This window comes from Zingiber officinale, unplaced genomic scaffold (genome assembly GCF_018446385.1).
Source record: "Zingiber officinale cultivar Zhangliang unplaced genomic scaffold, Zo_v1.1 ctg229, whole genome shotgun sequence".
In the NCBI taxonomy this organism is placed as follows: Eukaryota; Viridiplantae; Streptophyta; class Magnoliopsida; order Zingiberales; family Zingiberaceae; genus Zingiber; species Zingiber officinale.
In genome coordinates this window covers 253070-280442 of record NW_024589904.1, presented here as the reverse complement: position 1 = coordinate 280442, position 27373 = coordinate 253070, and the positions used below count along the sequence as shown (strand labels likewise).

General features: G+C 37.5%; 2 protein-coding genes across 2 annotated transcripts in view; both read left to right on the top strand.

Moving 5' to 3' along the window:
- The window catches only part of LOC122036980 (serine/threonine-protein kinase TOR-like), a 58446-nt gene that overhangs the window by 10909 nt on the left and 20164 nt on the right, over positions 1–27373 (top strand). Inside the window, exons 11-20 of the mRNA XM_042596412.1 lie at positions 3559–3711; positions 4214–4335; positions 4405–4504; positions 4648–4743; positions 8126–8256; positions 23863–23965; positions 24043–24225; positions 24288–24380; positions 24479–24514; positions 27224–27325. Of these exons, the coding sequence (XP_042452346.1) occupies positions 3559–3711; positions 4214–4335; positions 4405–4504; positions 4648–4743; positions 8126–8256; positions 23863–23965; positions 24043–24225; positions 24288–24380; positions 24479–24514; positions 27224–27325 (1119 nt within the window). The remainder of the gene's footprint in view (positions 1–3558; positions 3712–4213; positions 4336–4404; positions 4505–4647; positions 4744–8125; positions 8257–23862; positions 23966–24042; positions 24226–24287; positions 24381–24478; positions 24515–27223; positions 27326–27373) is intronic.
- LOC122036985 lies at positions 16920–19293 on the top strand. Its single transcript, XM_042596422.1, has 2 exons — positions 16920–18489; positions 18582–19293. The coding sequence occupies exons 1-2, from the start codon at positions 17990–17992 to the stop codon at positions 18700–18702; spliced, it is 621 nt and encodes a 206-aa protein (XP_042452356.1). The 5' UTR covers positions 16920–17989; the 3' UTR covers positions 18703–19293.

Below are 27373 nucleotides of genomic sequence, written 5' to 3'. Positions count from 1 at the left end.
AACTTAATGCTTAAAATCTAACAAACATCTTGAGTTGACATTTTATCATATTGCTCATTTTAAAGGTTCAAAATCTCAGCATGCTATGTTTTTTTCTGAATATCTTTATGACTGAGGCAACTGGAATTGATGAGACATGAGATGCTATAGCATGAGATTGGATAAAAGTTCTTGATTTTTAGAAGGGAGCTTCGGGTGTGTTCATTTATTATCATTGATTAATTTACTCCAACAACACTATTCATCGATGATAAGTATCTATTCCACTTTTTTCTTCATCTTAAATCTCTTGGAAGCACTATTTCAGATTGTTCTGTACATACGCTTCTGTGAACAGATAACTTCATCCTACTACTAAGATTTTTTTTGCCTTTCCTGCTCACACCATATGAATTGATGGTTTCACATAAGCATGCCAAGCTTCAATATCTTATAGCTTACCTTAATTATTTGGTTTAAGATTTTGGTTCTTAGGAAGGTGACAATTGAGGGGCATAGTATGATGATCTCTTCAAATTTTTGGTAGAATTTTATCCCCTAACTCCATTCTATTAAGAGATTCTTATTATTAAGCTTATCTAGATGATGATTCTTATTTGCATGCATGGCCTGTGGACAAAGTCGTAGATCATCTTCTACTCTAGGTGGTCGAATTATGATCATTTGACCGATAGTCATGATGGGTTTGGTTTCAACTTATGTTCATACTAATGTAATATCCATTACAAATGGGTGAATATTCTTATCTTATAGTCAATTCATGCAGGAACCTTACCTACGGTTCGTGTGGTTATATCATCTGTTCTACAGTAGGTTAAGTAGCACAAATTAAACTCATGAAACAAGTAGCCATCAAATCAAAATTAAAAAAAAAATGATAAACCTAGTTAGCCTCGTTAACTAGCCCTGGGGTGACCGGTTTGGCCCCATGGAATTTTCCCACCAGCCACTAGGGTAAATCGGGAAACGCTCGCGGCGGGCGGCCAAAAACCCAATATCCTTTGATTGTGCGTCCCATTTGGAGGAAAAATTCTTACAAATTCGCTGTAGCTGGGGATCGAACCGCTGGTACCTGGGTGACCGGGGCTCCATCAAATCAAAATTAGAACAATATAAGGATGTTATCAATTGCCATCAAATCCCTTGTGCCTTGGGATCAATATTATTTTTGGGGTTTTATGCCTTGTTTACTTGGGATAATGGATTTGAAAACGAAGGCAGCGAAAACTTTCCACTGTTTATTTCATGATGAAGGATTCATTACTCATCTTTTTAACCACGTTACTTGTTATCAAATAAAGGGCAGATTTACTAATCCATTCCCGGTCACTTTTTGGCTTATTTTCCATCCGCTCAAGTTGGACGGAAAACCATTCTCTTCCTCTCTGTTGCATCTCCACCTGACTGCTGCTGTCCCACTGCTGCTGCCTCGCGAGCCACGGGCGGCTGACTAGCTCGTGGGCTCTTGTAGGCTGCACTGCATGGTCGTGGTTTGTGCAGGGTGGCACCGCGCGACCTCGCGAAATGACTGTGCAGGCAGCACCGCGGGCCATAGAGTAGGGCGGTGCTACATGGAGCTGCTTGTGTAGTGGCTGCACTGCGCGACCACTCGATTTTTTTCCCGAGGAGTTTTTTTCCTCTCTATAATAGTTATTCTAAACATTTGTATGGAATTTCTTGCTCTATATATTGTGTATGGAATTTCTGTAGAAAGCTTCGGACAGGGAAACTCATCTTTTTGATTTCAACATTTGTTAATTAACAGACATTCTAAACATGTGATTCATTAAGCATTCAACAGTCATCTACTTGCCCTTAAACCAATTGCACAACTCTCCCCTCTTCTGCCCTGCAGTGGCCAGCGGGGTGTGCCTCATGAGGACCATGAGGCCGTAGAAGTCCAAGTGCGGTAGGGGCAGCAGCACAAGGAGAATGAGGGCGGTAGCGACGAGGATGAAGACACACAGTGCGTGCGACGGGCTTTGCCTGTCTCTGCCGCCCATCTGGTCGATCCTCTTCGGCACCTCCCTTATCGTTTTTTTCGTTCGCTGTTTTTTTCCTTTCTTTTCATTTTTTTTCCTTTCCCTCTTCCTTTTGTAGGCTTTCTGTGGGATTCATTTCTCTCCTCTTCTTTCACTTTTTTTCCTCTTCCTTTCCACAGTGATTCCTTTCCCTCCTCGATCTGTACCTCATAGGAAACAAAGCATTAGTCTTAGCATCAATAGCTAGATGCTAGAATCATAGTTGCCAAAATCGGTATCAGGATTGGGATCGAAATGTCAAAGAATCCAAATATCAGTCTTATCAGATAAGAAGGATTGGTGAAATTGAAATCGACAAATAAAGTTGAAAATGAGAAAGATATAGACAAACAATTATAATATATACCATTATTTATCATTATATCCAATTATTAATATGTAACATACAAATAATATCATATTTATTTTTTAAACTTATCACAATTTGACAATAAAAAGTGAATTTTTTAGGTGCATTATGAGTGCAATCATGAATAGTACTAGAAGACATTTAAAGGGTGCATATCCTCTTGTAAGTTGTAACATTGGATGAATTAGAAGAGGATATTCATAGCAGGTGGAGTTCTAGAAGAATGTGAAAAAAAAATTCTGTAGCTGAAATGCTCAGATGTACAATGAGTTGCTAGTGAACTTCTTAAGAAAATGTTTTGAATTCTAATTAGAGAAAATGAAATGGAAGCTTTATTGTTGCATCTGTATTAATGATATTCTTTATTTGGAAGGTTAAACACTAGTTGGCATCCCTTGGATTGCTTTGTCATATAAAGCCAAGTGCAACAAACAAACTCATATAAAAGGGTAGCCCAGTGCATGAAACTTCCGCCAATGTAGGTTTCTAGGGAAGAGTCTATTGTACATAGTCGTACCTTGCAACAAACAAACTCATATGTCCTACCTATTTGATCTCAACTCCTTATCTTACCATAAGCTTTTATTTAAGACCATATCATAGTGGTATTGGAAGTCATTTTTATATCTTCTAACTCTACTTGATTCAACTTTTCTAACTATAAAATTGATCAATTTTTTGAACATGCTGATATTATCTTGACCTCCATTCAAGCTACTAGTAGTTACTCTTGTGTTTGTACATTAATTTGATCTCCTAACAGTCCTATGCATTCATCTTGATATTCTTGTGCCATGTGAAATTAAAATTGTTGCTCTTACAAGTTAATATTCTGTTTTTTCCTGAAAGTATCAAGTGCTATTTATCTTATTTAATGTGATTGCCAAGGTGAGAAATGATCACAAAGATAGAGTAATTATGATTGTTTGTAGATCTACTTGGAATGCAAATAATGGGGAAGAAGGAGCTAAGATTTCATGGTTGTTGATGATTAACTTTGAGAAAATTTCATCTATATAGTTCCTTTTTTATTAGAGTGAGAATGCAACAGTGGCTTGTGCAATTAGTGATAAATATTCTGTTCCCACGCCCGACCAAGTTCATTACAATTATATATTTTTCACAAATTAAATTGTTTCTTATTAAACGAAATGTGTTTGGGTGCAGATAATGGATGAACTTCTTACTGCAGCAGTTGCAGATGCAGATGTCAGCGTCCGGAAGTCAGTTTTTTCATCACTGCATGAAGATGTTTCATTTGATGTATACTTGTGCCAGGCAGATAGCTTGAGTTCCATTTTTGTTGCTTTAAATGATGAGGTACTATTTCCTTATGACTTTTAAACTGTCTTTGGGGTTTTTTTGGTTAATAAAACAGAGTTATTTCTTTTTAGTCTTACCTCTTTTACTCAAACTTATTAGATTTTTGTCTAATTGAAAGTTGGCTGAGAACTTTATATTAATTTATATATTATTTCGATTTGCACAAGAAAAAATATTTATAACGAGATTTTTTTTGCTAAATAAAATTGAATATAGTTATACTAGTGGCCTTAACGGGGATGTCTGCACCTTTTCATGGTTTCTTTTCATGGTTTTTGATGCTTGATCTTAATTACTATAGCTGGAGTAGTAAAGTCTAATGCTTCAATACCGATTTGTTCTTGGAGTTCACAGCTATGAACTTTTAACATTTAAGAGAACTATGCTTCTAAACATGGTTCTTTGCAACTTTGATTCTGCACCTTTCTGAAAGGCTGTATTTGCCCATGCCCTCTTTCAAATCAAACTGCTTGACAATGTTTTTCTTCTGACTTATCAGGATTTTGATGTTCGTGAATTGGTAATTTCATTAGCTGGTAGATTGTCTGAAAAGAATCCTGCCTATGTTGTTCCAGCATTGCGTCGCCGTTTAATCCAGTTACTGACATATCTAGAGCAAAGGTACAACAAGCTGATAATATCTGTCATGTTTTGCTAAACGAATATTAAGTTCTTTTGTGTCTATGATAGCATGGATAGCAAAGGCAAAGAAGATAGTGCAAGGCTGTTAGGTTGCTTGATTCGTAGTTGTGAACGATTGGTACTTCCATATATTGCTCCAATCCACAAGGTTGGTGCTTTTTCCCTTTCAGTAAGAGGATATGAATTTGTCAGTAATTGCACCAAATCTTTAGAATGGCCTGTATAATGGATGAATGACGTCTCTTATTGCTCAACTAGGTTATAACAGTATAAATATGTTATATGTTTTAGGCGCTGGTTGCAAGATTGGGTGAAGGAACAGGAACCAATGCTAATAATGGTGTTGTTACTGGGGTGCTTGCAACAGTTGGAGAGCTCGCGAAAGTGGTAGGCTATTCGTTGCTCCATGGATCATGTTATGCTTTTTGATTGCTTGTTCCACAATCATACTTCTTTCTTCGATCATATTAGTTGTCTCTCGGTAGTTGCTTTTCTCTCACCTCTAGAATTTGAAGGTCCATTGATCAATAATTATATGTACAGGCATTATATCTTCTCCAGTATTATTAGTTGGCACTGTTTTCTCTTTTTTTTCTGTGATATAAATTTTTATATTGATTAGATTGAATAAACATACTAATGACTCATGTTCATTTTTGTCTTTCCCCTTGACTCCCAACAGAGAGGTCAGCGGAATGAAATATTATATAATTTTTGTTAAGAGACAACTATATTTTGATGCATATAGAACTAAAACATACTTCACTATAATTAAAACACCCATTGTGAGACTGAATCTGCAACACTATAACACTCCTTGATTTGGGAGTACTTTGACTTCTACTGGAGAAGACTGTTTTGACATCTTCTCAAGAGAAATAGGATACTATAAGAGAAGCGAGATGACCTTATCTTATTGAAGGTGCAACCATTAGAGATAAAGGCATTGCAGATGTGAGATGGGTCCTACATGCAATTGAGTGAGATAGGACTTTCAAAGCAGTAGATACCATAGCTTCATGCTCTGCTCCCACATCTAGGTGATGATTATGGATACAGAGTGACTGTTGTTGTTGCAGGTGCCACCAAGATTGGAGTCTTTTGGCTGTGGTGGTGACGTGGTGACAGAGGCTTAAGGTGGTAGATGGGGAGTCTCGTATGATTGTGATGATGCCCTTGAAGGCAAAGAAGGGCAAAACCCTTGGAAAGGAGAAATTGTGTCCCTCTCTGTCGGAGAAGCATATAGAGAAATACTTAGTGACAGAGATAGTGGTCCCATGCTGTGCAGGAGCTTTGTTGGGACGTTTGCTTCATGCTTAGGCTTGTTTTGGTAGAAGAGGGAGTTTGCATAGATTGCCTTGCCAATCATCAATTCAGACCTTACTTTTAAGAATTAGAATATAATTAAAAAATAATTTTTCTTTCCTTATTTTCCAGTTAAGAAAACATTGAAGAAAACACACACATATCTTTCCCTTCCTATCTTTTTTTCTCCTGTTATATTTTCTATTCCTATAAGGAAACACAACCTTACTTTTAGATAAATATTACCCCCCATATAATTGACTCATGCTTCTCTAGTCATTATATGCCAATATAGGTTATCGAAAATTCAAACAAATATAAAAAATTAAAGGGTTAAAGATTCCTTATGACAACATCATTCTCTATGTTTTCCTTCATTGAGAAATTAGATACTAGTACTAATCTTTAGCCATTTGTTTCATTTCATTCTTTCTTGTCTTTATGACACCTACAATGGTGGATGCTGCAGCCAAGGTACCCAAGAAAAGCAATAGCTGTGACACAGACACCATTCTTAATTATGTCTCTATCTCAATTTTCTTTCCTTTTTTCTCCTCTTACTACTTTTGTTTTTGTATTGTAATTATGGAACATTGCCAAGAGAAGTTGACTGATTTTTAATTTTTTTATTGCCCATTTGCCTCTATTTGTCATAGATGTCTTAACTGAACAAAGAATTGCACAACAAGTAGTCTGCATTATGCTAGCATGCGGTAGCCTATTTGTAGGGTTGGGCGAAAAATCTGATACAAAAATTGGATTATTTTGGTTTCGAGTCCGTTCACATGTAAAAAAATTAATCCATTTTGTTCTTGCGTGGGATATGAATAACTAGTTCAAAGCAAGGATTGAAATCTCGAACTGAGATAGAGTTTTGGTTCCTGATTGTCTCAAGACATTGTGGATATCGGTGGTGAAAGTGTGCCGAAGGAGAAGGGGCCATGGTGCTAGAGGACGAGGAAGAAGAGGAGTGAATATTAGCGTCAGAGGTGTGCTGAAGGAGAAGGGCATGCAATGTTGTAGGAAGAGGAAGGAGAGGAGGAAGAATGTCATTGTCAGAGGAAGAGGAAGAAGAGTAGGATACAACTTATCTAGAGTTGAAAAAGCTAGCTGATACTGGAGGAAAACTTTGACTACTAGGTTTCAATATCAGCATGAGGAGAAAGGGTTTAATGCAGAGCAGCCTATGCAGAGCTTGCATTGTGACTTATAATGTGGAGAGTGGGTTTTGTGATGCGGAGGAGAAGCCGCATAGAAAAGTGTGTCGATGAAGGAAGCTATGCTCCTGATTGCTAGCTGCCTTGCCATATCAATGATCTAATGTGCTGGTCAGCTCATGGAATGAAAAGGTTTGATCGTCTCGATAAGCATGGCTTGCGATTTCAGATGCTAGTTCAAAGTACCAAGTAATTCAACACAACCTATATTTGTTTATACAAAATATATAATGTACCTAATCTGATTATATACATGTTAAATCAGTGTTACCCATCCTGATCACTAACTGACATGAGTAATTTACTCCTGTAAGTTTTATGTACCATTATATTAATGAAAGAATAAATGATATTTGAATTTAAACTTTGCTTCATTAAGCAAGTATTTTGTATTGATGTTAGTAAGTGCTTTGATGGTGACGTAAAAATTAATAACTGATCCGATTTGATTAGGTTGGGTTGAACCTACCATTCTTTGTTTTCGATCAATTTCCTTTATATGAAAAACTTGGGCTGGGTCAAATTTTGATCGAGAAGCGACCCAATTCAACCCATGTTTACTGCTGACCTATTCCAATAACAAAATGCCTTCATTTTTTTTTCAGAGACACAAATTGTCATATGACAATCATAAAAAATGCTCGTGATAAAATTTAGAATAAAATTTGTAGAATAAGATTTAGAATTCTACTGAAATGACAGTTTGCAATTAGCGTTAAATCATAATGTCCCAAACAAAGATAAGGAAAACAATCATAAAAAATGCTCATGATAAAAACTTGAAGATTAACCTAACAAGTCAATTCCTGGGCACTATTCACTTTTGTATTTTCTCCAACATCCATTGAATTAAACATTTGAGGTTTTCTTGACTGCTAAATATTCCCACAATATGGTATCCACAAATGCTGAGTTCCCCAGGATGAGAGTGAGAAAGGTTGGGTTATGTGGTATAAAATAAATTAATTTGCTGTGGATAGCTTTATAACGTGTGCTTGATTCTGAACCAGGACCTTATTATAGTTTTTCTATGATTCCACAATCGCTAGTTTACTATGAAACATGTGGAGCATATTATGGTGAATGACGAGATTAACTGATTTTTATGTCATCTTTTTTATCTTCCATCAGTGTTTGTTATTTTATTCTGTTTTCTATTGTATCCCTTTTAGCTATATTTGTAGACTTCTGCATATCGCGAACATGTTGTTTTTGTTGCATTCAGTTGATTTTTTTTTTCCAAATAGGGTGGCTTTGCAATGAGAAAATATCTTCCAGAGCTAATGTCTCTTATCGTGGATGCTCTCTTGGACGGAGCTGTTGCCAGCAAGCGGGAAGTAGCTGTTGCAACTCTTGGTCAAGTAGTACAAAGCACAGGGTATTCATTTAAATTTTATTTCCAAGCAATCAGAATTATACATGCACTTCATAATCATGTACTTTTTTTGCTTTCTTTTCCTGCTGACTTATTATACACCCTTGGCTAGTGATGTAAGTCTTTGACATTATTTTTTTTAAAGATTCATTATTATTTTTGACACTGCTAGGTGATTATGATTCTTACTCCTAAGACTTTACCATAATTTTTGTTTGGTTGATGTCTGGATCATTTTGAATTTAATCTTGAGATAAATTATACGATTTTTTAATATGCTAAGTATCATAGACAGCAATATCGATGAACTTGGACTTTTATTTTTACACTTGTGCGAATTCATGGTTATAATAGTTGAAACTCAAAATGTGCATATGCAAGGATGAGCACTTGCCTTGTTTATTATCTCTATGAATTTGCACGTCCATAACATAGTTCCCTAGACTCTGTTTGACAACAACTTGCTTAATCAAGGCTGGAGTGGCATTTTGTGTGAACCAATAAAGTTTTGTACTCATCTGACTGGTCCTGTTAAAGTGGTAAGCATATTACGTTTCTAAAACTTTTGGTTTTACCTGTGATGTTCTTCCAAGACGAAATCTATTATATATTGGAAAAAGTAAACAAAAGAATTACCATGCAAACTGGGAATTCAAGTCTATGATCCTTAAAAAAAAAAGTCTATGATCCTACTTCCAATTGCATTATTTTCATTCTCAAGTTGAAATACTTGGGACCTAATTGGTGGTTGTCATGGGATCAACTATAACTTTGAGCCTAATGCTATGCTTCCTTCAAGGTGCGGATTGAAGATGGAAAGGAATCCCTGCAGAAAAAAAATCCTTCAAGCGAAGGAAGAGAAAAGAAAAGAGAAATAAGGGGTGAGAAAGGGATCTCGCGGAAAGCGTGCGGAAAGGAAGAGGGAAAGAAAGAAAGAAAAAAAGATGAAGATGTTAGCATTTTCGAGACGCAAAAACCGCTTTTTGCGTTGCGGAAACCTCGAAGCTAGCCACGGATCCGTGCGAAGATAAATAAAAATTCATGTACATGTTTGTCTACATTAGATCTACCTTAGATCTATGAAAAGAGCGTTACCCTTGTGGCGATGCCCTTCGCTTATCCCGATCGTCCAAAAGGTTGCAAGATCTCGTAGAGTGTCAAGTGTACACTCCTCTACACGTATCCACACGGACAAAAGGTGGAGAGAGCCACTTAGAATGTGCTAGCACCCTTGAGTGGCTCGGCAATGGAGGAGAGGGAGAATAGAGAAGAGAGGAAGAAGAAGAAGGGAGAATCAATGAGCACATCTAATGTGGTCGGCCACTTAATGCATTTTAAACCTACATGTAATACCAAGAGTCATGGCTCTTGGTCTTCCTCATGAGGTGGCACACAATGATGTAGCCATGATGATGTGGAACACCATCATTGGCCGGCCCATGCCAAGTCACAAATGAGATGACATTTGGTCAAGTCAAACTTGACCCTTCATCTTCCCTCTCAAGTCAAGTCAAACTTGACCTCTTATCTCCCATGGTTGATCAAATCTAACCTTTGATTCAAATCAATTTAATTTAATGAATCTCTATTCATTGGTTTAAATTGACTCAATGAATCATAATCTAAATTAGACTCATTCTACACATGAATCAAATTGAGTCCAACTCAATTAATCTAATTTGGATTACTCTTAATCCAATTTGGTTCATCACATGAACCTAATCCTCTTGGTTCATCATATGAACCTAATCTCCATCTAATTGCCCTTTGTGTGTGACCCTATAGGTTCTTGTAACGTTGGCAATGCTTCTAAACTCATTTAGAAACATAAGTAATGAGCGGTATCTATCAACACATCATTACTACTCAAGTTACAAGAATGTTGAGATCCAACATCACCATTGTGACTACTAATTGTGACTCTCACAAAATTTGACAATGTCCTTCTATCCTTGACATCTAGATTGATCAATTGAGGCATAGACCGTGTCATCCTCTAATCAATTTATATCTTGAACTCTAAGTAGATTCACTCTAATCAAATGAGTTCAATATCTCATATTGACTCATTTGGGCATGACCATGCACTTAGTGGTCTCACTCTATCAAGAATTATGATATCACTCCCGTCATATAGGAGGGATAGATCCCATCTACATCACTCACATCCCTCCGCATAATTTGTTACATACCTAGTAATCGCCTTTATAGTCCACTCATTTACGGGTGACGTTTGACGAAGCCAAAGTATGCAACTCCTTATGTAGGGAACAATGGTGACTTCAGATCCAAGGACTGATAGTCATACTAATAGTCACATGAGAAAGTATATGACACTCATATAACGATCTATGATACTTTATCATGGCGGGTCATTCAGTATACATTCTCCAATGCATACCCATGTGCCAACTTGATATCTAATATCCATGACTTGTGAGATCAAGTCATCGAGTTGACCTACATGCTAGTCTTATCGCATTAATATTGTCCCTAAATGTTAATACTTGACTAGGAATAATTAAGAGTAGTGTTCTCTATATCATCTCACTATCAATTCAACCAATCGATTGATATAGATAAGAACCTTTTACTCAAGGACACTATTATACTTAGTTATTTGACACCAATACAAGTAAGTATAATAACCATAAAGAAATGTCTTTATAAATATAGGAATATGATACATCGAATCTGTACAACAATCATCACATGATTGACTCTAGGGCTCTCACTAACAATCTTCCACTAGCACTAGTGCCAATCAGTGTAGGCTTTAAGGCCCAATGACCTAGTGTGACCATCATGCTTTCTCTGTGCCAAAGCCTTGGTCAAGGGATCAACTATGTTAGCCTCTGTGGGTACTCTGCAAATTTTCACATCTCCTCTATCGATGATCTCTCGAATGAGATGGAAGCGCCGTAGTATGTGTTTGGTTCGCTGGTGTGAGCGAGGTTCCTTAGCCTGCGCAATTGCTCCATTGCTGTCATAATAGAGCTCTATAGGATCGGCTATGCTAGGAACCACCCCAAACTCAGTAATGAACTTGCGGATCCAAACTGCCTCCTTTGCTGCCTTTGATGCAGCATTATATTCGGCCTCTGTTGTAGAATCAGCAACTGTATTTTGCTTCAAACTCTTCCAGCTCACAGTACCACCATTCAAGCAAAACACGAACCCAGACTGCGATCTATAATCATCCTGCATCCTTTACAGTTAGCTCGCCATCGCCTCCAAATATCAAGAAATATTCTTTAGTCCTTCTCAAGTACTTAAGAATATTCTTGACCGCTATCCAGTGACGCTCACCTGGATCTGACTGGTATCTGCTCGTTATGCTCAAAGCATACGAAATATTAGGACGAGTACATAGCATGACGTACATGATAAATCCTATGGCCAAAGCATAAGGGATCTTATCCATGCGGTCTCTCTTCTCTGTAGAAGAGGGATTTTGAGTCTTCGAAAGACTCACACCATGTGACATCGGCAGAAATCCTTTCTTGGAATTCTGCATGGCAAACCGTAGTAATACTGTGTCAATATATGTATTTTGACTTAGACCAAGCAATCTCTTAGATCTATCTCTATAGATCTTTATGCCTAGAATACAGGCTGTTTCACCTAAGTCCTTCATTGAAAAAACAATTCCCCAGCCAAGTCTTTACAAACTGCAGCAAAGGGATGTCATTTCTAATGAGTAGTATGTCATCCACATACAATATAAGGAAGACAACTGTGTTCCCAACAACCTTCTTGTAGACACAGGGTTCATCTTCATTCTTGATGAAACCAAACTGTTTGATTGTTTCATCGAATCGAAGATTCCAGCTCCGAGAATCTTGCTTTAGTTTATAAATGGACTTATGCAGCTTGCATACTCTACCAGTATGCAGTGGATCTATAAAACCCTTAGGTTGTGTCATGTACACATCCTCGAGCAAGTTTCCATTCAGAAACGCGGTTTTGACATCCATCTGCCAGATCTCATAATCGTGGTATGCTGTAATAGCAAGCATGATCCGAATGGACTTAAACATCGCTACTGGAGAGAAGGTTTCATCATAGTCAATACCATGAATTTGCTTGAAACCTTTAGCTACCAAGTGACCCTTATAGGTAATAAGTCCATCCATGTCGGTCTTTCTCTTAAAGACCCACTCACACCCAATGAGTTTGACGCCTTTAGGTGGATTAACCAAAGTCCATACTTGGTTGGTGTACATGGATTTCATCTCGGATCTCATGACCTCTAGTCATGACTTAGAATCTGGTCTCATCACAGCTTCCTGATAGGAGATAGGCTCATTCGCAACGAGCACAACGTCATCATGGTCAGACAAGAGAAATGAATATCTCTCAGGCTGACGACGTACCCTATCAGACCTGCGAAGAGGTAGGTCTACTTGAACTGGTTGTTGTTCCTCAACTCTTTGTGGAACAATCTCATCATCTACAACACTTTGTGGTTCCAGTTCAACTTCCATCAAGGCTTCAGTGCTATGGTCCATATCTTGAACTTCTTCAAGATCGAACGTACTCCCACTAGTTTTTCTAGAAATACGTCAGTCTTAGCCACAAATACTTTGTGTTGACTGGGAATGTAGAAGTAATATCCCTTCGTTTCCTTAGGATATCCTATAAAATAACACTTATCAGATTTGAGTTCCAATTTATCTGAGACTTGACGTTGAACGTAAGACTCACATCCCCAAATCCTCATAAAAGACATCTAGGCATCTCTCCCAGTCCATATCCTATATGGTGTCTTTATCACAGCCTTGGATGGAACACGGTTAAGTGTGAAGGCTGCTGTGTCTAGAGCATATCCCCAAAAGGATATAGGAAGATTTGTATGACTCATCATAGACCGTACCATATCTAATAGGGTACAATTTCTCCTTTCGGATACATCATTCCACTGTGGTGTTCCAGGAGGAGTGAGTTGGGATAGAATCTCACACTCAGCTAGATAGTCATGAAACTCATGGTTAAGGTATTCACTACCTTAATTTGATCGAAGTATCTTAATACTCTTGCCTAGCTGATTTTGTACTTCATTCTTGAATTCTTTGAACTTTTCAAAGGATTGTGACTTATGTGTCATCAGATACACATAACCATATCTACTGAAGTTATCAGTAAATGTAATGAAGTACCTATAACCACCTCTGGCAACAACATTGAAAGGGCCACATATATCACTATGTATAAGTCCTAACAAGTCAGTCGCTCTTTCACTGTGTCCACTAAAGGGAGTCTTGGTCATCTTGCCCAGTAGGCATGACTTGCATGTCTCATATGATTCAAAATAAAATGAGTCCAGCAAACCATCTTTATGGAGCTGGGATAAGCGATTCTTATTAATATGACCTAAGCGACAATGCAGAGATAAGTTTGGTTCATATCATTTGATTTGAATCTTTTGGTACTTATGTTATAGATGAGGTTCTCTAAGTCTAGAATGTAGAGTCCGTTCATCAGAGGTGCACTACAGTAGAACATATCTTTTAAATAAACAGAACAACATTTGTTCTTTATTACAAAAGAAAAGCCTTTCTTGTCTAAACAAGAGACTGAAATGATGTTCTTTGTAAGAGCAGGCACATAACAACATTCATCTAATTCTAATACAAGCCCAGAGGGCAGAGATAGATAGTAAGTTCTTACAGCAACAGCAGCAACCCGTGCTCCATTGCCTACTCGTAGGTCCACCTCGTCCTTCGTCAATGCCCTGCTATTTCTCAGCGCCTACACATTAGTACAAATGTGAGAAACACATCCGGTATCTAATACCCATGATGAAGAAATAGAGAGATTGACTTCTATAACATATATACCTGAAGTAGAAGTCTCACTTCTCTTCTTCTTAAGATCTTCCAGATATACTTTGCAGTTCCTCTTCCAGTGCCCGGTCTGACCGCAGTGGAAGCAGGTAGCATCCTTGGCAACCCCTCCTTTAGGTTTCATTACCTTGCCTTTGCCCTTGGCTTGGGACTTTCCCTTACCTTTAGGCTTGCCCTTGCCTTTATGCTTTTGCACCATCAAAATGAAGTTGGGCTTTACCTTCTTAAGGTTGAGCTCAGCAGTTCTTAACATGCTTAGCAGCTCAGGCAATGGCTTGTCAATTTCGTTCATGTTGTAATTCATGACAAATTGACTGTAGCTCTCTGGCAAGGATTGCAAGATCAAGTCTGTGGCCAACTCTTGGCCAAGTGGGAATCCCAACCTTTGTAGGTTCTCTATGTACTCAATCATCTTGAGCACATATGGACCTACGGGAGTCCCATCTTGCATTGAAACAGTGCCTTGGAGATCTCGAATCTCTCGTGCCTCGCTTGTCCTTGATACAGTTGACGAAGATGTTCAACCATATCATAAGCAGACATCAACTCGTGTTGCTTTTGAAGCTCAGAGTTCATAGTCGCGAGCATGAGGCATGACACATCTAATGCATTATCTTGATGCTTCTTATAAGCATCTCGGTCAGCTCGTGTGGCAGTGGCAGGAGTGCCTCAGGAATGAGCTGCTCCAGGACGTACAGTTTTCTTTCTTGAGTGAGAACAATTCTCAGATTCCTGTACCAGTCCAGGAAATTAGCTCCATTGAGCTTGTCCTTGTCAAGGACAGAACGCAGAGAGAAGGTGTTCGTGTTTGTCGACATGACTATCTACAACAGAAATAATGCATAAAGTAAATATCATATTCCATTTATCATTTAATTAGACCTTTAACTAAATGATGCTCCCACTGAATTATAGAGCTTTTGTAGAATAAGTCATGGATGTGGTCAAACCACACTACAAGATTCTTACCAATTAGTTATACTTTTCGTGGGACAAGATCCACATCATACTATGACTTGAGTTAGCTTTGGCTAAAACGCCCAAGACTTAGTATGATCGGTAGATAACAAATTATCAATTACATCTCTATGTAACTCTTGTTTATAGGATCAAAATCCTCATTTATAAAAAAATCTTGAGTTAGCTTTGGCTAAATCGCCCAAGATTTAATATAAATGTAATTTGTGTCCTATCGTCCAACCGTTGGAAAATGCTTATAGTTATACCTGATCAAATTGAGTTAACTAGTTATACTCAATCTAATTGAGTTTGTACTCACCCAAGCCTTGATAGGCGGGACCAAGATTGTCCCTCCGCATCCTACCAAGATAATATGCGTTGCTCTGCTTTGGCAGATTCAACAACAACAAATGATCGAGGTAGTGATGAGTATCAAAACTTGGTAGGCATATCGAGTTGACTTGATTAAGATCTAATCTAATCGTGGATTCGTATCTTATACGCATCAAGGCACTAATTACCCTACATTATCATGCATCACATACACAAGCAATGATAGATAATTAATTAATTTTGTGATGAGGTCATGACCCTACCACGATCTTTTCAAGCTAATGAAAAGATCGGACGGTCAACCTAGGGTCAACAACTTCTTCAAGCGCCTCCCTTTGATCGCCATGTGTTGAAATCACCCTCCTCGTAACTCCTTGAGTGGACCTTCCACCGCTTCATTTTGTACATTACAAATGTGAAACTCGAGTTACATTCGAGTCTAAAATCTATTTACAACAAGAATATAAAAGAGAGGCACGACGTGCAGGTCGCATATAACATATACAACACGCACAACACAAAAATGACGCGCAGACCATATTATGAATTACAACACAATTTATCCAATCACATTGGGGTTTTTGGGCCATGACCACTATGTTGCACGGACACTTGCAGGTTTATTTTTTTTCAAGTGTCGGACACGGACACGACACGGATACGGACACGACACGGATACGGACACGACACGCAAATACACGTGTCGGATACGGCAAAATCCGTGTCATTGACTTTTTAAAAGTTTGACCAGCCGGATACGGTTAGGATACGACTAGGACACGGATGAGACACGTTTCTGGATATATTTGGGCTCAAATGTAAAAAACCTAAAAGTTATAAGGCTCAAATTGAAAAATAATAAATTTCTAAGGATTGATTAATAAATAAATTAAAATGAATTTAACATAACAAAACCCTAAATTCCTTTGGTTTTGTATTGCTCCCGATTATTTCCTCCCTACTCTCGTCGTTGCTCGCTGCAAACCTTCGCCGCCTCGCTGCAAAGTGCAAACCTTCGCCGCTGCTCGCTGCAAACCTTCCCCGCTGGTCGTGCAAACCTTCGCCGCTGCTCTGCTCTCGCCGCTTCTCTTCTCGCCTCGCCTTGCCTGCTCTGCTCGCTTGCTCTACTCGCCTCACCTGAGTCGCCATTATTTTGCTCGCCTCGCCACTGTTCTGCTCGCCTCTGCTCACCGTGCTTACCTCTGCTCGCCTCGTCACTACTCGCTGCCGCCCTCTAGTTTCTGGCAAGTTTCCCTTTCTATTTTTTCTTCTGAAATCACGGTTCTGAAGTTGTTTTTTTGTTTTTTCGCTTTTCTTTCATCTGAAAAAAAAGAACTGCACATCCATGAGACCTTTCTCATAGCAATTTTAACACTGCACATTTTAGTTGCACTGCACATTTTGGTTAGGGCTTCATATGCACAGTGTGCAGTGTGCAAATAGTGCAATGGTCCATAGAACAACACTTTTTTAATTTGTTGGAAACTGGAAAGTCTATTGATCAATATGTTTATGTTATTTCTCCAGCCTATTTGCTATGGAAAGTTTTCAAAATGAGAGTGGACAGGAGGATATTGATGATTATTCTCCTCTGTGGAAATTTGTAACCAAGGTGGAAAAGGCAGTTGGAGGAGGAAATGTCACTTGGTCATGCAATATATGTACTAAAGTGTGCAAAGGATCATATTCGAGGGTGAAAGCACATCTGTTAAAACAAAAAGGGGTTGGAATTGCTGGTTGTACAGCTGTTACAATGGATCAAATGAAGCGTATGCAACAACTTGTGGATGATGCAGAATTGAGAAAGAAGAATTCTAAACCGAAAGAAGTTTCGTTGCCTTCGTCATCTACATCATCAAACATGGCTTCAAAATCATCATTTAGTGGTCCTGGTCCTTTGCAAAATGATGATCCAACTCTAACAAAGAAGAGGAAAGGACAACTTGGCCCTCTTGAAAAAGCTTTTAACTTGAATGCTAGAGATGAGCTCCACTCTGAAATTGCGAGGCTCTTTTACACCGGGGGATTATCTTTCAATATTGCTAGGAATTCTCATTATGTTCGTGTTTTCAGTTTGGCTACTCAACGAACGATTCCAGGTTATCTTCCACCTGGATACAATTTATTGAGAACTTCACTTCTTCAAAAAGAAAAAGCTCATATTGAAAAGTTGTTGGAGCCAACAAAAACTGCTTGGAAACAAAAGGTGGTTAGTATTTGTAGTGATGGGTGGTCGGATGTGCAAAGAAGACCGCTAATTAATATCATAGCCGTGTGTGAAAGTGGTCCTATGTTTTTGAAGGCTATAAATTGTGAAGGCGAGTACAAGATAAAATTTTCATCTCTAAGTTGCTCATTAATGTTATAAATGAAGTGGGGCATCAGAATGTTGTCCAAGTAGTCACCGATAATGCTCCTATTTGCAAAGCTGCTGGGTTACTCGTTGAGGCAAAGTATCCACACATATTTTGGACTCTTGTGTTGTGCACACATTGAATCTTGCTTTGAAGAATATTTGTGCACCAACTGACTCTCTACAAAACAAAGAAGCCTTTGATGAGTGCAAGTGGATAGCAGAAGTGGCAAATGATGCTTCAATGATCAAGAATTTTATCCTGAATCACAATATGAGATTATCGATGTTCAACGATAACTCAAACTTGAAGATGCTATCACTTGCAAATACTCGATTTGCTTCCACGATCATTATGCTTAAAAGGTTCAGACAAATCAAGAAATGTCTTGAAAATATGGTGATTAGTGAAAGATGGGATGTGTACAAGGAGGATGATGTAGTGAAGGCTAGAGTAGTGAAATACAAGATATTGGATGATCAATTTTGGGAAAAGATTGATTATATACTTGCTTTCACAAGTCCGATTTATGAGGTGCTAAGGAAAGTAGACACTGATCAACCTTGTCTTCATTTAGTCTATGAGTGGTGGGATGAAATGATAGAGAAAATGAGAGTTGCTATCTCAAAGGGGGCTCATAGTGAAGATTCAAAGTTTTATGAGGTTGTTCATAATATTCTGGTGGAGCGTTGGAATAAAAGCAATACACCTCTACATTGTTTGGCGCATTCTTTGAATCCAAGGTAAAGTTCTAAAAAATTTTAACTTTCTAAGTTTTAGCAAATTAGAAATATTAGTTTGTGAATGATGTTAAACTATCAATCTTTTTATATAGGTATTATAGCCATGAGTGGCTCCAAGAATCTCCCAATCGTCTTCCTCCTCATAGGGACATCGAAGTTTCAAGGGAAAGGAAAAAGTGCATTGAAAGATATTACTCCAATTCATCCGAATGAAGAAGTGTCAATGAGGAGTTTGCCTCTTTTTCAGCTGCCATTTATGATTTTTCTGATAATGATGCAATGTGTGATCGAGGTTTGATGTCTCCAACTAAGTGGTGGGTTATCCATGGTGCTTCTGCACCAACTCTTCAAAGTTTAGCTTTAAAGCTACTTGGACAACCATCTTCTTCTTCTTGTTGTGAGAGAAATTGGAGCACCTACAGTTTCACACACTCATTGAAGAGGAACAAGATAACACCACAAAGAGCGGAAGATTTGGTGTATGTTCACTATAATCTTCGTCTTTTATCTAGGAGGAGTCCACATTATAGTGAAGGAGAAAGCAAGATGTGGGATGTTGGAGCAGATGGATTTGATTCCATGGACATGGGAGGGTGCTTCTATCCTTGAAATTGCCAATTTATATCTTGATGAACCTGAGTTGGAGTTAGTCTTATTTACTGACGAAGGTGGTGTTGGTGATGATACAGATATGGATGTTTGATTTTTTTACTTGTTTAAGATAGATTTGGTGTTTTATATTTTGTTATGTTTACTTTTTGTTTGTAATGGATATTATGATTGATGTAATGTGGTTTTCTATTCTAGGATTTTTAATTTTTTATATTTTATATATATATATATATATATATATATATATATATATATATATATATATAATATTTATATATTTTAATAATCGCCGTATCCTAGCCGTATCGTGTCTTATATTTTCAAAAAATTCCGTATCGCCGTATCCGTGTCGTGTCCGATACGATACCCGTACCCGTATCCATGCTACACAGCATGACCATCACAAAATCACACATAATTCTAAATTATATATTTTACATAAATTTCTATAATTTTACTACTGATTTTATCGATTTAATGAGTCACAACTTTCCGGCAGTCCCGTTTAGCGGTTTTTCGGGTGCGATCGTGGGACAATGCCCCTTGCGGGGTTAGGGGCAGCTCCCCTTCTCGCGAAATGAATATTGCGAGTGCCCCATCTTGATTTAACAGCGCCTTAAGCCGCTGTCCCAAAACAATTTGGGCGAGACTTTGCCGTTTCGGAAAGTTTTTCTCGGTAGTCGAAGCCTACAAGTGTCCAAGCACTTGTTGCTTCGCTTCTACGAGAAAAATACTCACAAAATCTATAAAAATAGCAAACTTACATAAAGTTACAGATCTGAAACTTCATAATAACAAATACAAAACATGTACATGCTTCGCACGTGACTCTGATACCACCATTAGCATTTTCGAACCGCAAAAATCGCTTTTTGCGTTGCAGAAACCTCGAAGCTAGCCACGGATCCGTGCGAAGATAAATAAAAATTCATGTACATGTTTGTCTACATTAGATCTACCTTAGATCTACATGAAAAGAGCGTTACCCTTGTAGCGATGCCCTTCGCTTATCCCGCTCGTCCAAAAGGTTGCAAGATCTCGTAGAGTGTCAAGTGTACACTCCTCTACACGTATCCACACGGACAAAAGGTGGAGAGAGCCACTTAGAATGTGCTAGCACCCTTGAGTGGCTCGGCAATGGAGGAGAGGGAGAATAGAGAAGAGAGGAAGAAGAAGGGAGAATCAATGAGCACATCTAATGTGGTCGGCCACTTAATGCATTTTAAACCTACATGTAATACCAAGAGTCATGGCTCTTGGTCTTCCTCATGAGGTGGCACACAATGATGTAGCCATGATGATGTGGAACACCATCATTGGCCGGCCCATGCCAAGTCACAAATGAGATGGCATTTGGTACAAACTTGACCCTTCATCTTCCCTCTCAAGTCAAGTCAAACTTGACCTCTTATCTCCCATGGTTGATCAAATCTAACCTTTGATTCAAATCAATTTAATTTAATGAATCTCTATTCATTGGTTTAAATTGACTCAATGAATCATAATCTAAATTAGACTCATTCTACACATGAATCAAATTGAGTCCAACTCAATTAATCTAATTTGGATTACTCTTAATCCAATTTGGTTCATCACATGAACCTAATCCTCTTGGTTCATCATATGAACCTAATCTCCATCTAATTGCCCTTTGTGTGTGACCCTATAGGTTCTTGTAACGTTGGCAATGCTTCTAAACTCATTTAGAAACATAAGTAATGAGCGGTATCTATCAACACATCATTACTACTCAAGTTACAAGAATGTTGAGATCCAACATCACCATTGTGACTACTAATTGTGACTCTCACAAAATTTGACAATGTCCTTCTATCCTTGACATCTAGATTGATCAATTGAGGCATAGACCGTGTCATCCTCTAATCAATTTATATCTTGAACTCTAAGTAGATTCACTCTAATCAAATGAGTTCAATATCTCATATTGACTCATTTGGGCATGACCATGCACTTAGTGGTCTCACTCTATCAAGAATTATGATATCACTCCCGTCATATAGGAGGGATAGATCCCATCTACATCACTCACATCCCTCCGCATAATTTGTTACATACCTAGTAATCGCCTTTATAGTCCACTCATTTACGGGTGACGTTTGACGAAGCCAAAGTATGCAACTCCTTATGTAGGGAACAATGGTGACTTCAGATCCAAGGACTGATAGTCATACTAATAGTCACATGAGAAAGTATATGACACTCATATAACGATCTATGATACTTTATCATGGCGGGTCATTCAGTATACATTCTCCAATGCATACTCATGTGCCAACTTGATATCTAATATCCATGACTTGTGAGATCAAGTCATCGAGTTGACCTACATGCTAGTCTTATCGCATTAACATTGTCCCTGAATGTTAATACTTGACTAGAAATAATTAGGAGTAGTGTTCTCTATATCATCTCACTGTCAATTCAACCAATCGATTGATATAGATAAGAACCTTCTACTACACTATTATACTTAGTTATTTGGCACCAATACAAGTAAGTATAATAACCATAAAGAAATGCCTTTATAAATATAGGAATATGATACATCGAGTCCATACAACAATCATTACATGATTGGCTCTAGGACTCTCACTAACAAAAGACGCATGAGGCGAGCGGCTGTGCAGGTTTCTAGGCTTCGTCGGCACCAGCACGGTACTGGAGGTGGACAGCCGACCTCGTTTGACTGTTGGTCGGAGAGGCCATAGCCACGGAGGTTAGGAGTGATTGCCTTGAACCCAGTGTTGGCGCTGGCGAAGAGCATAATGCACAATTTCCCTGCAATACAAGGAAAGATTTGAGAAAGTTGAAGATGCATGAAAGAAAGGAGAGCGGATTCAATCAGCCATAATGCCCTGTGTGAGCTACAAGGAGGCTGAGGTCATTGACATCTAAGTGAGCATGGCCTATCTTATCCATCATCTCCTCATCTATTTTTCTTTTGGTTTCGTGGTCAGAGAGGAACTCGATCTGCACGTCCTGAATGGATCAGGAGGGGAAGTCACTGTGGTCCTAGTCGGTGAACTCTGTGACATGGTGGTCAGTGAAGAAACTAGCGGGGGAAGAAGGCACAGGAGATGGCGGCTAGGGTGAGGGAGAGCCAGAGGAGGGTGAACCCTAGGAGGAGGTTGGCGAGGTGGTTGTGGGCGGAGACGGAGACTTGACGGCAAGGCAGGGAAAGTCATTCCGTCATATTTTGAGGGGACAAAAAATTACAAATGAATCTGTGGATGAATTCGTAAATCCTTCTGCACATTAATTAGTAACAAGTAAACAAGGGAAAATATTAATAATCCATCTTCTTTTACAAAATAAATATATGAAAGTTTCTTTGTGGAAAACTTTCTTTAGTTTTTGAATCCACTTTCAAGTGAACAGGGCCTAGATAACCAATAAGAAAAGTATATCAAATTCTAAGTCTAAGTTGGGTTTAGCTTAAACAACCCTGTATAGTCCTAAGCTATATGAATATTCTCTTTGGGGATTTTTGCCCTTTAAATTCATGCACCACCATATGAGGATTTGAGCTTTTGAAATTTCCATCACATACACAACGCCGCCTCTCTCCATATGACCAACCATACTTTCATTGCATATATAGGGTTGAATCAATATCAACATTAATTAAGCCAGTAGATCAACATATACAAAATCTGGTCAGCAAGATTTGATAATCATTGATCTCATATTACCATGATACCCACCAGATAGGGAAAATCTCTAATAAGATCTACCTCTAGCTATGAACAAAGAATATATACTATAGATCAGAGTGTGACAACCCTCAATTGTCCTCAGTTGTAGATTAATATCTTAAATGATCACAGGTCAACATCAAATTTATGGAATCGTATGAGTTATAAGGATGTTGTTTCTATTTTTTGCTAAAAATGTATTACTTTGTGAGCTTTATCACTTTGTTTGCCTATCTTGCTTTTTGATGTTTTGAAATAATGACTGTTGTTCTTTAGCTTTGTCTATGTAATTTTGCCAAATATTTTCTCGATCGCATATCAAACAAATGAACAACTCAACTCATATCTTATGTCAGCAAATAAAACAAATGAACGACTGAACTCATATCTGACATAAGCAAAATAAGTTAAAAGACACAGGTGTCCTTCACTCAGATTCCAAATTATAAATCATCAGATCATAGATCAATAATTCAAATTATAAATTATAAATTATAACTCAGCAATTCAAATCATAATGATAAATCTATGATTTAAATTATAGGCTGTACTTTGATAACTCAATTCAATCAATATCATAAATGATCACCAATCAACATTCCATATTGTTGATCTTAAATTAACAACTTATATTTCCCATTCACATAGATTATGATCTGAAATCTCAGTTTGTAGATCGATGAATTAAATGATAGATCATATGTTTTTTATGCTCCAAGGGTTTAAGTGTGTTGAGAAACATTTTCTCTATGTTCACTATGGCTAGATGTATTTCAATTTATGTTTTGGAACGTATGGTTATCCAATGTTGAATCTATGTTTGCTATCTGATGACTTGGTGTTCCTGATAAAATTGAATGTACCTGATTCTAAAAATTTATATTTAGAATTGTGAATTTCTCCTTACAATTTGTTGAATGTACATGATCACCTATCAAACCTACTATTTGTTATTAAATGTATGTCTTCCTTTGCTTTGTCATATTGTATGCTTAGTATTGTTTCAGCTATTTCTGAAATAATAACCATTATTCTGTAACTTCAGCTATGTGATTTCTCCTTACAATGACCACCCGGCATTGCTTGGTTTGCTATTGAAAATGTTGAATGGTGAATTGGCATGGTCAACTCGACAAGAAGTACTAAGGGTATGAGAACATTATCCATTTAACCCAATATGATTACTGTTCTCAGTTGACATTTGACAGTAGTGTTTCTTTGTCAGGTATTAGGAATTATGGGTGCTTTGGATCCTCATATACACAAGCGTAATCAGCACCTTTTATCTGGAACCCATGCGGAGGTTAGTCGGGCAGCAAGCGAGACTGGTCAACTTATTGTGTCTATGGAAGAGTTACCTACTGAAATTTGGCCAACTTTTGTTACTCCTGATGATTACTACTCACAGGTAATGTCTAGGCTGTGTACTTCTATTCCCTTTTGTTATCTGAAACTGGTTATTCCTTGTAGGTTGCAATTTGTTCTCTCATGAGAATTCTTCGAGATCCCTCGCTTTCAAGTTACCACCAGAAGGTAGTGGGTTCTATTCTGTACATATTCAAGGTATGATTTTGCACAATCAAGCCTTTTGGTTTATCCTTTCTTCTTTACCATTTACTACCTCACATTCTTGATTTGCTCTATTTAATTTCTGGAACCAGACGATGGGCCTTGGCTGTGTCCCATACTTACCAAAGGTGAGATAATTCACATTCATATTCTTTATCTGCGGTCATTCCTTCTCGTAAGTTGCTTAATTTAACTATGAATTTATACCTTTTAGTTTGTTTTCTGCTGATGCTAAGCCATGTTATATCATCTTGTAATTTCAGTATAAATTATTGAATTCATAATCAATGAAAAACAATTCTTGTCTTTGCAATATATTGTGCTTTCCTTTAAAGTCCCCCCTCGAGAATATTATGGAACAACTGGAACATCATTTCAAACTAACGGAAGAGTAATATGTTACATTGATTACCAAATGGTTGAGAAATGAATTTATATGACAATAAACTGTCAGTGTAAGATCAAAAATGAATCACAGGAACAGTGAGGATAGAAAGTTAGAGAAAAGAAAAGCATAGGTAAAGTTCCTTTCATTGGATTCATATATTCATTCATAGTTTTAACTATTTATTGTATTTTAATAATTATTACAACTTTGTTTATATCCTTTTAATTTTCTGGTTCATTCTACCTAGTTCTAACTAGAACCTTATCATTTTTAAGAATATGGATATTTTTTTTAGAATCATTCTCTAAAACTTTCTCATGGTTCATTCTACTTCTCTTTATATATTAGTGGATGCCAAAGAGGAATCTTACAGTAGCACTATGGTTCAGACTTATTCCTTGGAAGATGATGGAATAAAAAAAAAGTGAAAAATTAAAAATTAGATTCATGCTTAAAAATTAAACTAATGATAGTAAGATGCTATGCAAGCTTTTGTTGCATCACTACCTCATAATATGTTGTTGAAGAGCCTAAAACTAATAGCAGTCTTCCCCTTACACTATTCATAGTTTTGTACATTCGTTCTCTATCTCCATTGATCTAGCTGTACTGTGTCAATTGTATGTATGATGTATCATTGCCTAAAAGCATCAATGCTCTTAACTCTATTTCTCCGATATGTAAGATCGACACTTCAGCTTATGCATTTAACTCACTATATTGGTCATTGCCAATCTTCCATGAAATTTTATGTTGGACCTTATGTTGTTGTATGCTTAGTAAAGTCCCTTCGATTAAACATCTTTCAAATTAGGCAAGCTTTTCAACTTTTAGGCTGTTTCTCACATGGAAAGGAAACAACTAAGAAACTAATAATGGTAGGGGAGAAAATCATAGGGAAAGGATGTCTTTATTGTGAGGTCGATTATATGAATCCTCCTATATCATTGGGTTCAATCCTCTATTATATTTTCATTTATATTTACATAAATTTTATCATATTTTATCATTGCTAATCAAGTTTTCGTTGGTCTCTCTTTCTCGATTAATGTGTATTTGTCATGCTCTCACATTGACTAATTGGAGTATTTATTGGTTGTTTAAGTACATATCAATACTATCTTAAACGCATCTTTGAAAATTTTCTCTCAATAGGTATAATCTTAACTTTTTCTCTAATGTTCTCATTTCTTATTCGTCTATTTTCGTATGTCTGCACATTCAACTTATCATCCTTATGTCTACGACTCTCATCTTTTTTCTTGTGTGTTTGATTTATAGTCAAACATTTAGCTCCATATAATATGGTAGGTTTATCCATCATTTTGTTTGTCTCCTTTGTTTTTATATAATGAGACTAAAGTACTTGTCTTAAAGGGAAGTTTTACAAAACAACACCTAAACTTACTATATTATATGAAACTGAATGTTCGACGGGGAACAAGCATATGAGAAGAAGACAAGAGTTGCAGAGATAGGGATATTAAGATGGATATGCGGACCTATAAGGTGGACAAGAATTGAAAACATTAGAGAGAAAATTGGGTTGCACCTATTAGGGGTGATCACGGATCGGGTTGGTTCTGTTATTGGGGTAAAAAACTATCCGGCCCTATTAGATCAGATAATGCAATATCAGGACCTACATCCGACCCTATATCCGACGGTTCTTATGTGTCAGATATCCGACGGGCGACGGGTTATCTAATGAAATATAAAATATAAATATAAATACAACAAAAAAGTAAAATATTTTAAAATGATAATAGACATTACTCATTACATGTTGTAGCAGCTAATCGGCAGTAGTTGCTACAACGTGTAGCAACTTATCGGCAGTAGCTACTACAACTGTAGCAGCTTATTGTCAGTAGTTGCTACAAGTAGGGGTGATTGTGGATCAGATTGGTTTGGTTATTGGGATAAAAAACTATCCGGCCCTACTAGATCAGATAATGCAATATCAAGACCCTACATCCGGCCCTATATCCTACGGATTTTTTTTTTCGGTTCGGTTTGGGTTAGTATGAGTGGGTTGGTCGGTTTGGTGGGTTGACTGCTCACCCCTAGCACCTATTGAGGGAAAATCCGAGTGACGTGTTTGAGATGATACAGACTATACCCAGGCGACCATTAAATGTCTTAGTTAGGCGATGTGAGGTCATGCCAAATATGCACATTAATCAAGGAAGTGGGAAACCAAAGAAGACTTGGTTAGCAATTATAAATTAGGATAAAATTCATTTTTAAATATAGATACTAATTGCGTAGAAGGATTCATATTGCTGATCTGTTTTTTTTTTGTGGTTATTGACATAGACTACTCGATTACTATAGATGTAAAATATACACTACTCCATATCTGCTTGATATTTTCTTTTTTCCCTTTTGTATTTTGCATTTTATTATTCTGCTATCAGTTCTGTGGTTGCTAACTTAATGTCTGTAGGTTCTTCCTGATCTTTTCCATGCTATTCGCACATGTGAAGATGGTGGATTGAAAGAGTTTATTACTTGGAAGCTTGGTACTTTGGTATCTATTGTGCGTCAGGTATGCAAATATCATTGCGTGATGGCCTTTCATTATTTTCACTCTTAT